The following is a 14,070-nucleotide window of genomic DNA, read 5'->3' as shown; positions in this document are numbered from 1 at the left end:
CCCTTTCCCTGCCCGGGGCCCGTATCTAAACCCTCATTCTCTTTCCTAAGATGGCCGCCACAAAGGGCGGAGAAGGCTTTGCGTGAGTTCCACCCACGCAAGACCACTATCATTCCGGAGACCCAACGAGCAGGGGCTGAAAGAGGAGAATGGCCCAAGGAGGTGGAGCGGGAAGAGTGAGAACTGACCAAGGCGCCGTGGCCGGGGAAGGCCTGGCAGGGAGGGCCCAGGGGACCCACGCTCCCGCGGGGCCACGAACAGCGTCATAAGAAGTGGGGCCCCACCCCCTAACGTCAGGGGCGGAAGTGAGCGTTGCTGGGGTGCGGATGCGGGGAGAAAGCGGCTGTGGAGAGAACGTGTCTCGACGGAGGTAAGAAAGGCGTCCCCGCCTGGCTTGGGGCTTCCACAAACAACTCACCTTTAGGGTCCTGGGATACCTTCACCACCTAATGTCTTCCCTTTCCGCCAGCCTGTAGCCTTGGGCCTTGTGGGTTCTCAGCTGCTGTTTCGGCTATGGGTGGTCCAGCCACCGCCTGCCCCCTCGAGGACCTCCCTGCCTCCTTTGTGTACATTGTTTTAAGTTAACCACCTTCCCCACCTCCTGTTTAGTCCCATTGCTTAAATCTCCTCTGATTGTTTTGTTTGAAGGAAGAAAAAGGATTGTTTTACCGAGCCCCCAGCTCTGTTAAGAGTTTAACCAGTTGCTTCAGACAACATCCAGCCCCCAAACTTGACTGCATCGCGTAATTTATCCGTTTCACCGCGGTCTAGTACTAGGGAAAAGGTAAAGAATCGCCTGTTAACAGTTTGGTACGGAAGATACCTCAGTGGACACGGGTGAATGATGAAGCTGTGGATTTCAGTGCCCTGAATCTACTGTAATTAGTCTTTTTGCCCCCAGGGTTTAGGCTGGCTTTCCGTAAGTTACTGAATCTCGTGCTGATTGTTCCTCCAAATACCTTAAAATCAAGGAACATAATACTTGGTTCTTCCTTCCAAAAGTCTTGTATTTAATGAAAAAGTGTAAAGTGTATAAGTAAAAGCTGTCAAAAGGAAGGTCAGAATTTCTTAATCCAGACATGAAAAAAAAATTTTTTTTACAGCAGTTTCGTTAGTAAATGTCATTAACAAATGGGCTGTGTGGCAAATTACCAAACTAGAGTTCCAGCTGATCACTTGTATTTCCTACCACAGATTCCAGGGCTGCTTATGTCATAGAATGGGGGGAAGGGGTGTGGAACTGTAAGATGGGCCAAAGGAGAGCTTGCCCTAGAGACGACAACTGTAAATCTAGCTAATTTTCAGAAGTTTCCTATGAGAATGGTTTTATATAAATTCAGGGTTTTTTTCCCCATAATGATTGGTTTATTTAATCACAGTGCTAAATAGGGGGAGATCTTCGGTAGAAGAGGATTCAAACTACAGGATCATTTCTTGTCTTTTATCTTCCACATTTGTTACAGACTTTTTTTTTTTTAACTGTATTATCCATAAAATGGATAGTCTTTAAATCCTAACAATCAGAAGTTTTCCCTCGGTGCTTAGAGGGAGTGAGTACTAACTGGAGAGATTTAACCTAAAGTCTGTCCATTTTTGTATATGGGATTGGTGGAGGAGAGGGGAGGTGAAGCATCACTGGAGTAAGTGTGACACTTCCTAATCATATTTAGAAAAGTTATAGAACTAGTAAGCTAGGGGCACCTGGGTGGCTCAGTCAGGCAACTACCTTCAGCTCAGGTTATAATCTAAGAGTCCTGGCATGGGGCCCCCACATCAATCTCCCTGCTCAGCGGGGAGTCTGCTTCTCCCACTCCCTACTCCCCACTGGTCACGCTCTCACTCTCTTTCTCTCTCAAATAAATAAAATCTTTTTTTAAAAAATAGTAAGCTAGCAATGTCTCTGAGCTTATTGGATGGACTAAGTGCATACTGGTGGACCTAGACTTCCAGCATTCCCAGGTGCCAGGAGAGAGCAAGACTGGCAGCCTGCCTATTCTGTATTTTTAAGAACTTCAGAGGAGAGCTTTAAAACAGTACCTTATTCCTACGTTTATCCTAAAGTTTAAATAGTAATACTCTTGTCTTGACTTGCCCCCTTTAATGTTAAATACCAACCCTAAGGGATGATAAACAGTGACAGGTTGTTGTAATGACACTTGAAGTACACTATCTTATCACCTGAATACATTTTAAATTAGTAGTCCTATTTACTGAACCACTGCTTTTTTTCCCCCTTCAGTGCTTGGATTCAGCTTCTTCATTTCCAACATGGAAGAAACTTACAGTATGTACTTCTTACTGTTTTTAGAGAATAAGTTAAATCCCTTACATATAGTCTTATGTCTGGCAAGTCTCTTAAGTGTTTGGGAAAGATTCACATTTCTCCGTCAACTGCTGAGGTTGTCTGTGTGGTGGTAGAGAAGTTCCCATATTGAAATAAGACACTTGAAATTTATCAGGCTTTGAAAAGGCTACAGTTGGGTCATCTGTGTTAAACTATATTTTTATCAAATGAAACATAATTTTTCAGAACTTCAGTTTCTCCTCTTAAAGACAAGGGGATAGTAACTATAACCTCTGTTTCCTATTTTGAGGGACAATATGATGTTCAAAATAATGCTGATATACATTGAGTTCTTGGGGTTAAAGAAATCCTACGAAGAGTTCTTATTTCTCAAGTGATCCAGGAATCTTAGATGGCCTAAGAAGTCAGAACGAAGCTAGCATCTAGAATAACACAAATGTAGAAACAAAAGAGACTGAAAAAATCCTTTCATTTAATGTTTGGATTTTACATCTGAGAAAACAGAACCTGGATTAACTGATTTGCCCAAGGTGACATAGTTAGGGAGAGAGTCATACATTATTCATAAGCAGTGCCACACTGGATACCATAAGGCACTATGGTTTCTAGACCCTGACCAAGTTTAAGAAACAACGGCATCAGTGAGTGGATGAAACTTGACAACAGGGCCTACTTTCTTACTTTGCTGTATTGTTCAGAGTCTCTTTGGAGTTAATAAGTTCCAACTAAAGGGTATTTTTTAGTTCCATTCTACCTTCAAAGAATCTTAATCACCAATATTTATAGGAAATAGTCTTCATTAAATATCTACATCAGAGATTCTCAAACTTGAGCATGCAGCAAGATCGCCCACGGAGTTTGTTAAAACTAGCTTGCTGGACTTACCCCAGAATTTGTTTGGTTGGTTGGTTTGGGGTTTTTTGTGTGTTTTGTTGTTGTTTTTGTTTACCCCCAGAATTTCTGATTTAGAAGGTCTGGGGCCCAGGAATTTGCAATTCTAACATGTTCTCAGTTGAGGCTACTATCTGAGGACCACACTTTGAGAATCATTGATCTAGAAGACTGATTCTCCTTGGTCTGCCTTAGGGCTCCCTCCCCTACCTTCTTAATTTTTCTTAAGATATATTAATGTAGGCCTCCTGGATGGCTCGGTCGGTTAGGTGTCTGCCTTCAGCTTGGGTCATGATCCCAGAGTCCTGGGATTGAGCCCTGTATGGGGCTCTCTGCTTGGTGGGGAGCCTGCTTCCCTCTGCCCCTCTCCTTGCTTGTGTGCTCTCTCACTCTCTCTCTCAAATAGGAGAGAGTTTTATTTTTATTTTATTTTTCATTTTTTTAAAGAATTTTTTTAAGGTTTTATTTATTCATTTAACAGAGAGGGAGAGTACAAGCAGGGAGAGCAGCAGGCAGAGTGGGAGGGAGAAGCAAGCTCTCTGCTGAGCCAGGAGCCGGATATGGGACTCGATCCCAGGACCCTGGGATCTCAACCTGAGCTGAAGGCAGCCACTTAACACACTGAGCCACCTAGGCGTCCCAACAGGCAAAATATTTTAAAAAGATACTTTAATGTAAACCTGGAATTCCATGTGACATAGGTAGATTTATATTTATACCTGGAAGCTTACTACTCTGTATTAAATTAGAAAGCAACAACTCCCTTTTATGTCTCTCATTCTTTACTTTTTTCAGCCATAATTTTTTTTTTCTTAGAAAAATATCACCTGGGAGTTGTTAGAAACACACAGTCTCTGGGCCCTGTCCCAGACCTTTTGAATCAGAATCTGCATTTTAACACAGTCCCCAGGTAATTTAACACTGCCTTAGGATATACTTGACCTTCTTCCCAAATTGACCTTAAACTATAATCTTTTTTTTTTCTTTTTAAGATTTTATTTATTTATTTGAGAGAGAGAACATGAGACAGGAGAAGGTCAGAGGGAGAAGCAGATTCCCCGCGGAGCTGGAAGCCTGATGCGGGACTCAATCCTAGGACTTCCGGGATCATGACCTGAGCCGAAGGCAGTTGCCTAACCAACTGAGCCAACCACCCAGGCATCCTTAAACTATAATCTTAATCTGATCTAAAGATTTCCAGCTTCTGTTTGGGACTATACCTCTTAACTGATGAAACTTTTGTCAGGTCTCCTTTCCTATTTCTATGAAGTTTCCTCCATTTCTCCCCCTGGGTTTCAGGCCCTATCAAGATGTGAGAAACGTCTGAGTCTTTGGTTTTGGAGAGAGCTTGTCCATAGGGCCTACTCTGTTTCCAGAATTAAGCTGTATTCCCAAAAAGCCAGATAGAATTTGTGATGAGCAGATTGATAGTTTTATTACAAGTACAAAGTATTTGTTACTTTAAATGCACATAGACCTCAATGCAGCGCTTTTGGGTATCTGCCCAAGAGAAATACTCCTAGAACACAAGTATTTACCAAATTGTTAGTCACAGCGTATTATTTAACAGTAAAAACTGGAAATGACCTCTAAATGTCCATCAGTAAGAGAAATGATTAAGAATCCACGGCACATGGGCACCTGGGTGGCTCAGTTGGTTAAGCAATTGCCTTCAGCTCTGGTCATGACCCTGGAGTCCCAGGATCAAGTCCTGCATTGGGATCCCTGTTCAGTGAGGAGTCTGCTTCTCCCTCTGACCCTCTCCCTTCTGATACTCTCTCTCTCATTCTCAAATAAGTAAAATCTAAAAAAAAAAAGGAAAAGAATCCATGGCACATCCATATGCAGCACTGAAGTATTCCTGTTTGGTTTGGTTTGGGGTTTTTGGTTTGTTTGTTTTTTTAATATTCTTTTTATATCCTGACATAGAAGGAGCTCCAAGATATATTAAATTAAAAAAAAAAAAAAAAAAAGGCAGGCACCTGGCTGGCTCAGTTGAAGGCACATACAACTCTTCATCTCAGGGTCATGAGATCAAGCCCTACACTGGGGGTGGAGAGTACTAAAAAATATAAATAAAAACTTAAAGCAAATAGCAAAATAGGTACAGGAAATCCTGTCACATGCTACAATATGGTTGAACCTTGAGAACATTATGCTAAATGAAATAAGTCAGTCAAAAAAAGACCTACACTGCGATTTTACTTATATGAAGTATCTGAAGTAGACTCATAGAAACAACCAGTGGAATTAGTGGTTGCCAGGGGTTGGAGAGAGGAGAGAATGGGGAATTATTGCTTAATGGGTATTGAGTTTCAGTTTTGCAAGATGAAAAGTCTGGAAACTATTTGCGTAACAATGTGACTATACTTAACACTGTCAAACTATGCACTTAAAATTGATTAACATAGTAAGTTATATGTTATGTATATTTTTGTCACCATTAAAATTTTTTTTAATTAAAAATAAAAATTTTTTTTAAGATTTTATTTATTTATTTGACAGAGAGAGAGATCACAAGTAGGCAGAGAGGCAGGCAGAGAGAGAGAGGAGGAAGCAGGCTTCCTGCTGAGCAGAGAGCCCGATGCGGGGCTCGATCCCAGGACCCTGAGATCATGACCTGAGCCGAACCCACTGTGCCACCCAGGCGCCCCAAAAATAAAATTTTTTTAATCTAGAAAAACAGTTTAGAGCTAACCTAAGTTACCAGAGGCCAAGAAATAAAACATTATGGTAGGAAGTCATCATTACCAACTCTGATATATGTCACTGTGTGGGCAGCATAATGTGTATGAATCATAAGGTATGTCTAGTCTGTCAGCTGCTGACGTGGCCTAACATTTGCTCGCAATGGAAAGGATTAAATGAAGGGAAATAATAAGAATTTTATCTGTAAACTGTCCCTGGGTGTCCTGAAGCTTCAGAAATGTGAAAAAATTGCTGGTCGGCATGAGCCTGGTTGGCATAATAAACTTGCTTGTCCTCTAAGACTTTTCCTTCCTATTCATTCTGTCCTTCAGATCACCTTTCTGGCTCATTTGCATCACGATCATGGTTAGCAATTTATTCCATGTTTACCACTCCTCCAGTGAAACTATCTGTTTCAATTCCCCACTGGCTTCTGATTCTCATAGCAGTCTCCTGGTTTATAAGCTCCTTATCAAATGTGAATTGTTTACCTTATTTCACTTTTATCTTCGCCTTCAATGATGGTAACAGCATTTTATTAGGTCACCTTTTGTCCCCATAATATATGAGAATGTGTTTAACCATTTAATTTCCCTTCCTTAAGCTTGCTAAAATTTGTAAAGCCTACATGTAGCTTTACACATTTAGAGAAACTTGTTTAGTAACTATAGAGATGATTTCTGAAAGTATAGTCTTCTAAAGGAAGTTTTAAGTAGAATGATCTAGGTTAGAGGCTTTCTTTCACAGAGCATCCCCATATGTCTGCAGTTGTCTTAGACTTAGCACGTTCTGTTTTTGCAGATTATTTTTTTATCTGTCCAACTTAATAATCACTAGATTAAAGAATTCTCTGATTTTTTTCTCATCTGTGTGCCAAACTATGAAAAATAAAAGCACCCTATCTGATAAAGGTATTGGTTTCTTTTGAGAGGTATCTAGAGTGATCAAGGTCAAGAACTACTTACAGTAATAAGTCCAAGCAGATAGATGAAAAAGAAATCATCTATCAAGCTTCCATAGAGCTTATAATTGATCTTTTTTCATGTCATAACATACTAGTAAATAGGCAAGAATGCTTGCAAAGGGGATTAATTGCCCTTAACTTGCCCTAGAAGTGACTGGTGGTGGACAAGAGGTGCGTGTACAGAGGTACCCCATATCAATATATGGGCACACCATCCATTCTAACTTTAGCATACTGGTTGAGAGGCTTTGGTTAGGCTAGCTAGAGGTAAGAATGACCCTGAATTAGCACTTCTAGGAAGAAAAAGAGGATATCATTTCATGTAACTTTATTGTTCTTTTCATTGTTGGTTACCTTTAGTGTAAAACAAATTTATATACAACTAAATATGATCCAAGATCCTATCCCATGATAGCTTGTTTTGCTGTACTTATGAAGATTTGTTGGTAATACAGTTTTATCTTGGAGTTACGTTTTCATGTTTAAATGTTTAGTCACCCTTTTTTAAAATTCCAATTTGTTGTTAAGACTGTCTTGTTCTATTCTTGTAGATTCTGTTGAAAAATCTAGTGTGCCTGGAATACTGTGGTTTTACAAAGGCTTAAAGCTTAAGCTGTATGTTTATCCTACCCTTCTCTCTTTCAGTTGATTCCCTGGACCCTGAAAAGCTATTACAATGCCCCTATGATAAAAACCACCAGATCAGGGCCTGCAGGTTTCCTTATCATCTTATCAAGTGCAGAAAGGTAAGACATTATTTTCATAATTTGCCTTGTAATGACCTCTTGAGTTCTTTTAAAAAGCCAAATTTTGTCAATATCATATAATTTTAGCAAAAATATTTTAATTTAATGCCGGACTTGGTTTGGGCATTAACACTTCTGTGTTAAATGCTGAATTTATAGAAATGAGTTCATCTCTTTGGGTACATAAGTTTTTTCTTGTTTCTGTTTTTTTCTACCTAACTAGTGACAGCGCCCTCTATATACTCTTCTCACACTTTATAAAACAAAGGAAACACTATTGTTGTCTAGCAATGAGAAATCCCTTTTACCTTGTGAATTTGATGTGTTCGTTGTCCTGATAAGGGTTGAGTGCCATAATACATTTATCTTTAATTTCTTTTTGTTTGGAATTTTTAGAGAAGTTGAGCAGCTAGAGGTTAGATTGTTCCTAAAAATAATGGTTTCTCTAAGTTTCAGTCTTTAGTTGAAGCATCTTTTGGTGGGGGTGGGAGGCAACTAAGCAGAGTTTTTGTTTTTTTTTTCTGGTCACTCTTTTGTAGTCTTAGATGACATAAACTACTTTAAAGCTGATAAACTAATTGAGGCACTTTGTAAGGATTGTTAGAATACAGATGTCAGATACAAAGGCCAAGGGTCTGCAGGATTTATCCTTGGACAGCATTTTTGGTATTTAATCCAAACTGCATACAATTCATGTATGCATTAACATCCTTTAAAGTGTGTTCTTTTGCAGTCCTAATGACATGATTATCATGCCATTGTTGATCATTTCTCCAGCTCTTTTAAATCTCTAGAGCAAAGATCCCTTAAATTTGAACCTGGATAATGTGGGCCAGCAGATCCCACCACAACTTCTTCCCCTAGGATTGCAAAGGATAAAGGTTGTGAAGGAAAAAGGATAAAGGTTGTGAAGGAAAACCAAGCAATAAAAAGACATTTTCTTTAACTCACTTTTTTCATTTGTTGAGAAAGCAAGAAAGCACCTGCACTTCGGGGGGTGGAGCGGGGGCGCGGGGGTAGGAGCAGAGGGAGAAGGAGAGAGAAAGAGAATCTTAGATAGTTGCCATGCCCAGCTCAGAGCCCAACCCAGGGCTTCATCTCAGGACCATGAGATCATGACCTGAGCTGAAATCAAGAGTCAGATGCTTAACATATTGAGCCACCCAGGCATGCCTTTCACTCCGCTCTTCTAAACCTCTTAATCTTTGACAGCAAAACTCTTTGCACTGGAAAGCTCAGTATCCCTTATGAAAATCATGGAGGTAACTGCCCTCGTAATTTTCTTCATCCTCTGTTTTTTCTTAGCGTCCTCCCTCTTCACATTATTTTTACTCTTTTGAGTATAATTTGTGATAAATGTTTTGTTCCTTCTAATAAATCAACTTCTTAATACCTGATATGCTTCCTGTAGGATTTGGGTGATATTAAGCACTTTGGGGTTTTTTTGTTTTGTCTTAAAATAAAGAACTTGATCAGCAAACAGCCTCTCCCATTTGGGCTTTTCCTTAATAAAATAGCTGAAATAAAGGTCAAATTTTCCACAGCCCCATTTCAGGCACCATTACTTTAAATAAGCATCCCTGTGTTAATCTGAAAACTCCTCAGCCAGCTTCTTCTAGGGCTCCCTCCCCACAACTGTTTGCCAGCACTGTTGCGTGGCAATAGCAGGGCTGGACTGCAGTACAGACTAAGAGTAGGTTTTCTTGTTACTGTTTCCTGAATATCACCCTTCAGAGACATCCAGAGTGTTCCACCATTACAGCCTGTTCTGCCAGAGTCTTGGGACCTTGAGAAATGTGGTTCAAATACCCAATCCTGGGGTGCCTGGCTGGCTCATCATTAGGCATCTGCTGCCTTCAGCTCAGGTCAAGATCCCTTCTCCCTCTCCCACTCCCCCTGCTTGTGTTTCCTCTCTCACTGTCCCTTTCTCTGTCAAATAAGTAAATAAAATCTTAAATAAATAACCAATCAAATTCACTATTTACTCCCTTATAAAAGCCACTGGAAACTCAGTATCTGTGTTGTCGGTCTCTACGAGCATAAGAAAGAATCTTATATTTTGATGAGTTTGAGGTCATATGTACAGTCTGTATAAGTAAGAAATAATTTGTTCCAGTGTGTAAACCTGGCGATTCACAGACCTGTACCCCTGGGGATAAAAATACATTATATGTTTATTTAAAAAAAAAAAATTGGAAGGGGAGGCGAACCATAAGAGACTATGGACTCTGAAAAACAACCTGAGGGTTTTGAAGGGGCGGGGGTGGAGGTTGGGGGAACCAGGTGGTGGGTAATAGGGAGGGCATGTATTGCATGGAGCACTGGGTGTTGTGCAAAAACAATGAATACTGTTACGCTGAAAAAAATAAATAAATAAATTTAAGATTAAATTGCAAAAAAAAAAAGAAATAATTCATTCCCTCTTAATTTTCTACCATGAGTTTACCTACCACAGTTAAGCGACAAGTTTATTGCAAGATTTTAGGGGAGTCATTTATAGAGTAAGGTTAGGCCACTCCCTTTGAATCTGAAGAGAATCAAAGAATTAGACCCCTTAATTTTTTTCCACAGAATCATCCTGATGTTGCAAACAAATTGGCTACTTGTCCCTTCAATGCTCGTCACCAGGTTCCTCGGGCCGAAATCAGTCATCATATCTCAAGCTGTGATGATAAAAGTTGTATTGAGCAGGATGTTGGTAAGACTAGCTGAAAGGTTTCCATCCTACAGGTTAGCCCCTTCCGATTTGTATTATGCTCCGTTGTCAGCTTGATTTTTGGCTTTCATCATTTCAGAGGAATAGTACCTTTCTGCCCTTGAGTATTTTATCTCATCAATAAAAGGTTGTCAGTCTGTGTTTATCAGACTGCTTTCTCTTCTGAACAACTGATCCATCTTACCAATTTATCTAAAAATAAAAATCCTTTTATTGCCATAAATATGGTAAACATCCTTGTTTCTGCTTCTTTTTCTTCTGTCAGCAAGGGGATAAGACCTCTGTTTAGCTTTCATGGCATCCGTTTTTCAGAAACAAAGACCTATTAGACTATCCTGAAACCTTTTAAGCCACTTAACCCCTTTAAAAATAATAACCTGATGATGTCCCCTTCTTTTATCTATCTAAAGATCAGAATCTTTATTATCTTGCAGTCAACCAAACCAGGAACCTTGGACAAGAGACTCTGGCTGAGAGCACATGGCAGTGCCCTCCTTGCGATGAAGACTGGGATAAAGGTGGAGCGTATCTACATCTTTTTTTTTCCACAGTGTCTAAATCTCAAGTCATTTGGTTTAGGTAGAAGGAAGATTTTCCTTTTTTATGAGCATCCCATGTTGTTCAGAATGCCTTATTATTTTTATTGGGCCCCAAAATGAGCACATTTGTATCACTGTGCAGACATGTGGAACAGTCTATCCCTCTCGATTGGAAAAAGCACTTCTTTACAACTGCCTTTTTCCATAAATTGTGTTGTACCATCTGTCTTTGGTTATTACTGGGCACGTTTATTATTATTTATGTTGCTTGTGTTTATATCCTTCAATTAAATTCCTGCTACTGTGTCACTTCGGCAGGGTGCTTGATCAATTTTTACTTGCTTCTCTAAGCTTAGGTGTATTATTTCCCAACTTACAGATTCAACAAGTATAAACTGGTGTTTTACCTAGGGATGCCACAAACTATGTCTTGCTTTCTTTGGCAGATCTGTGGGAACAGACCAGCACCCCATTTGTCTGGGGCACAGCCAACTACTGTGGCAACAACAGGTAAATGAAATAGACTCATTCCCAGCACTGCCTCCCAAAATCCAAGTGCTCTGGTACCAAAAGAAGCCACCAAAGCATGGTTTGGTCTCTTAGTTATGTTACTTGGTGGTAACTTAGATAGTTTTGATGGGTTATTTTTTTTCTTTATCCTCAATTCATAAAAAGGTCACATGGTTTGTGTTAATCCCTGTGGGAACACAGAAATACTAGTTTACAGTCTAGCAAGGGAGACAGTGGCACCAGACATTCTTATGTCTAAGTTGGGGTTTTTGCTGAGTTGGCATAATTTTAATACTTTGAAAAAATTCTCCAACGACACCACTCTGGGTAATTAGTGTCTAAGGAAAAATAATCTTAAAAGTTCTTGATTTGAAATTGGGCAAGCCAGAGTAACATTGGGTAGGGAAGAAAATGCATCTCCACTGATTTTGTATCTAATTTGTATATAAGTGTAGGGCTTGAACTCATAACCCCAAGATCAAAACCTGATCTGAGATCAGGAGTCATACACTTAACCACTTAACCGACTAAGCCACCCAGCACCCCTTTATCTAAACTTAAATCTATGAGATTTCTCATTACTACTTCATCTTCAAACCTTAAAAGATAAGTTTCAGGGATGCCTGGGTGGCTCAGTCGGTTAAGCCGCTGCCTTCAGCTCAGGTCATGATCCCAGGATCCTGGGATCGAGTGCTGAATCAGGCTCCTTGCTTGAAAGGGAGCCTGCTTCTTTCTCCGCCTCTGCCTGCTTGTGCATGTGTTCGGGCGTGTCCTCTCTCTCTCTCTCTCTCTCTCTCCCCCCCTCCCTCCCTCCCCCTCTCTCCCTCCCTGACAAATAAATAAATTTTAAAAATCTTAAAAAAAAAAATCAAGTTTCAGATATTCAGAAATGAGAATATTTATGGATCAGAAAACAAAGGAATGAGATGCAAGACTCATTTTTCCTCAAATAGAATACTTATCAATTTTTATTTCTTAGCTCCAAAGATGAGTTAGTAATTGTACATGTACCTTATTTTATGCGTGCACTAAGATGGAAGAACTTAAAGATGAATTTTAATAGTACAATTTTAATTTTATCTCAGTTCTGTGAGATTTGTTGCCTTTGGCTTGGTTGTCTTGGCATTTTATTTTGTCTCTTATGTTTATTGAGTGAGCTGATGAGCCTGTCATACAGCTGAACAGTAGATGGCATTGCTGTTTATCTCGATTTCTGGAAAATGAAAATGGTGAGACCCATCTTAGTGCTTGTACAAAACAGTGAGCTTTTCAGAGAAGTAGTAATCATTCTAATTGCAAGAATGTCTTGATGGAAATGCGTTTACATTTCAGAATGTAGTTTGCTGTTTTCCCCCAAATTACAAAAAACACATTTTGATTGTCTTGTGTGTGCCTGCCTGAGGAATATAGATATGCTGGCATAGGCAAATTTGTCTTTTTTTTTTGCAGCCCTGCGAGCAACATAGTTATGGAACATAAGAGTAACCTGGCTTCAGGCATGCGTGTTCCCAAGTCTCTGCCATATGTTCTGCCATGGAAAAACAGTAAGTGAAATAAAGGCAAGATGCTTTTGCTCTTTTCATTGTGCTGAATACAGTTGATCTTGATTCTTCAAAGACATACTCAGTGTGAACTCCTTACCTCACATGACCCCGAGAGTGAGTACCTCCTCAAGTTTTGCATTCTGAGCACCTCACTCACTTCACCCTAGTCCCTGCCCCAGTTAGTAACAGGAAATTATGAATAAGAAAGTACAAAAAAAATATTCCAAAAGAATATTTTCAAACTGGGGTGGCCATTGACATCAAATACCTTGGGTAAATTTGGAAACAGTGAAAAGTCTACTGATAGCGGGTAGTAGGAATTCATCCCTGACACTCAAGGTATAATATCAGTAGAAACTGGGATTAGAAATTGTATTACAGAGAGCTAAAAGGAAATGAGTAGAAAGAAAATGAAAGTAACAAGTTATAGAAACTAGCATAAGAAATTTCTCATGTCTTCCCTGGATATCAGAGGCTGTGCCGAGTAAATAGGTACTAAATTCATATCATATCACCCTGATAAATTCCCACATATGGAACACCCAAAATTCTATCATTTTTATTTAATACAAACTTTCCTAATGTTGCTCTCAAATTCAGATTCCCTTGATTCAGTCTGTGGTACTGTTTGAGCTAATTTTTTAGGTGGCTAGAGGATTTCCTTTAAAATATTTTCCTTTGGGTACTTGAATTTCCCTAAAAATGAGATCACCAAATCATATGCCTAAAGGCTTGATAGGTAATAAACTATTCTTTTCCGTGCTCTTGAACAGAATCCAATCACTAATTTTAAATTCTTTCACTTTTATATTATAATTCAGTATACCCCAAGAATAGGTCATTTGTGTTTAGTAAGAATAAGGGAAGGAGTGAATTTCAATTGTCATGGTGTATTTATTTTGAAATGTTTCTACTCCATAGATGGAAATGCACAGTAACTGAATATCTCATCAAGTAAGTGTTTCAGTTTTATTTCACTATCTCTTCAGATAGTAGCAAGATTTAATTGGACATAAAGCAATTTGGGTCCAATTTTCTTTCAGATTATGGCATCAAATTAAAGCTTTGTATGTGCCTGTATTTTTTAAGTATATAGCTTCTGTTATGGCTCTACACGCTAATGAATAGGCATTTACTGGTTAAATTAGAATTCTGTTAACATGCCAA

The 14,070-nt window shown here is 39.4% G+C and overlaps 1 protein-coding gene across 1 annotated transcript; it reads left to right on the top strand.

Annotated features, from left to right (window-relative positions):
• The first annotated feature begins 2,244 nt into the window (after positions 1 to 2,244).
• Positions 2,245 to 13,851, top strand: GTSF1 (gametocyte specific factor 1). The gene is made up of 7 exons (XM_046013958.1): positions 2,245 to 2,284; positions 7,494 to 7,594; positions 10,166 to 10,292; positions 10,745 to 10,828; positions 11,296 to 11,359; positions 12,809 to 12,903; positions 13,825 to 13,851. The coding sequence occupies exons 1-7, from the start codon at positions 2,269 to 2,271 to the stop codon at positions 13,839 to 13,841; spliced, it is 504 nt and encodes a 167-aa protein (XP_045869914.1). The 5' UTR covers positions 2,245 to 2,268; the 3' UTR covers positions 13,842 to 13,851.
• The last annotated feature ends 219 nt before the right edge of the window (positions 13,852 to 14,070 follow it).

This window comes from Meles meles, chromosome 7 (genome assembly GCF_922984935.1).
Source record: "Meles meles chromosome 7, mMelMel3.1 paternal haplotype, whole genome shotgun sequence".
Classification (NCBI taxonomy): Eukaryota; Metazoa; Chordata; class Mammalia; order Carnivora; family Mustelidae; genus Meles; species Meles meles.
This window is presented reverse-complemented; position numbering and strand designations above follow the sequence as displayed.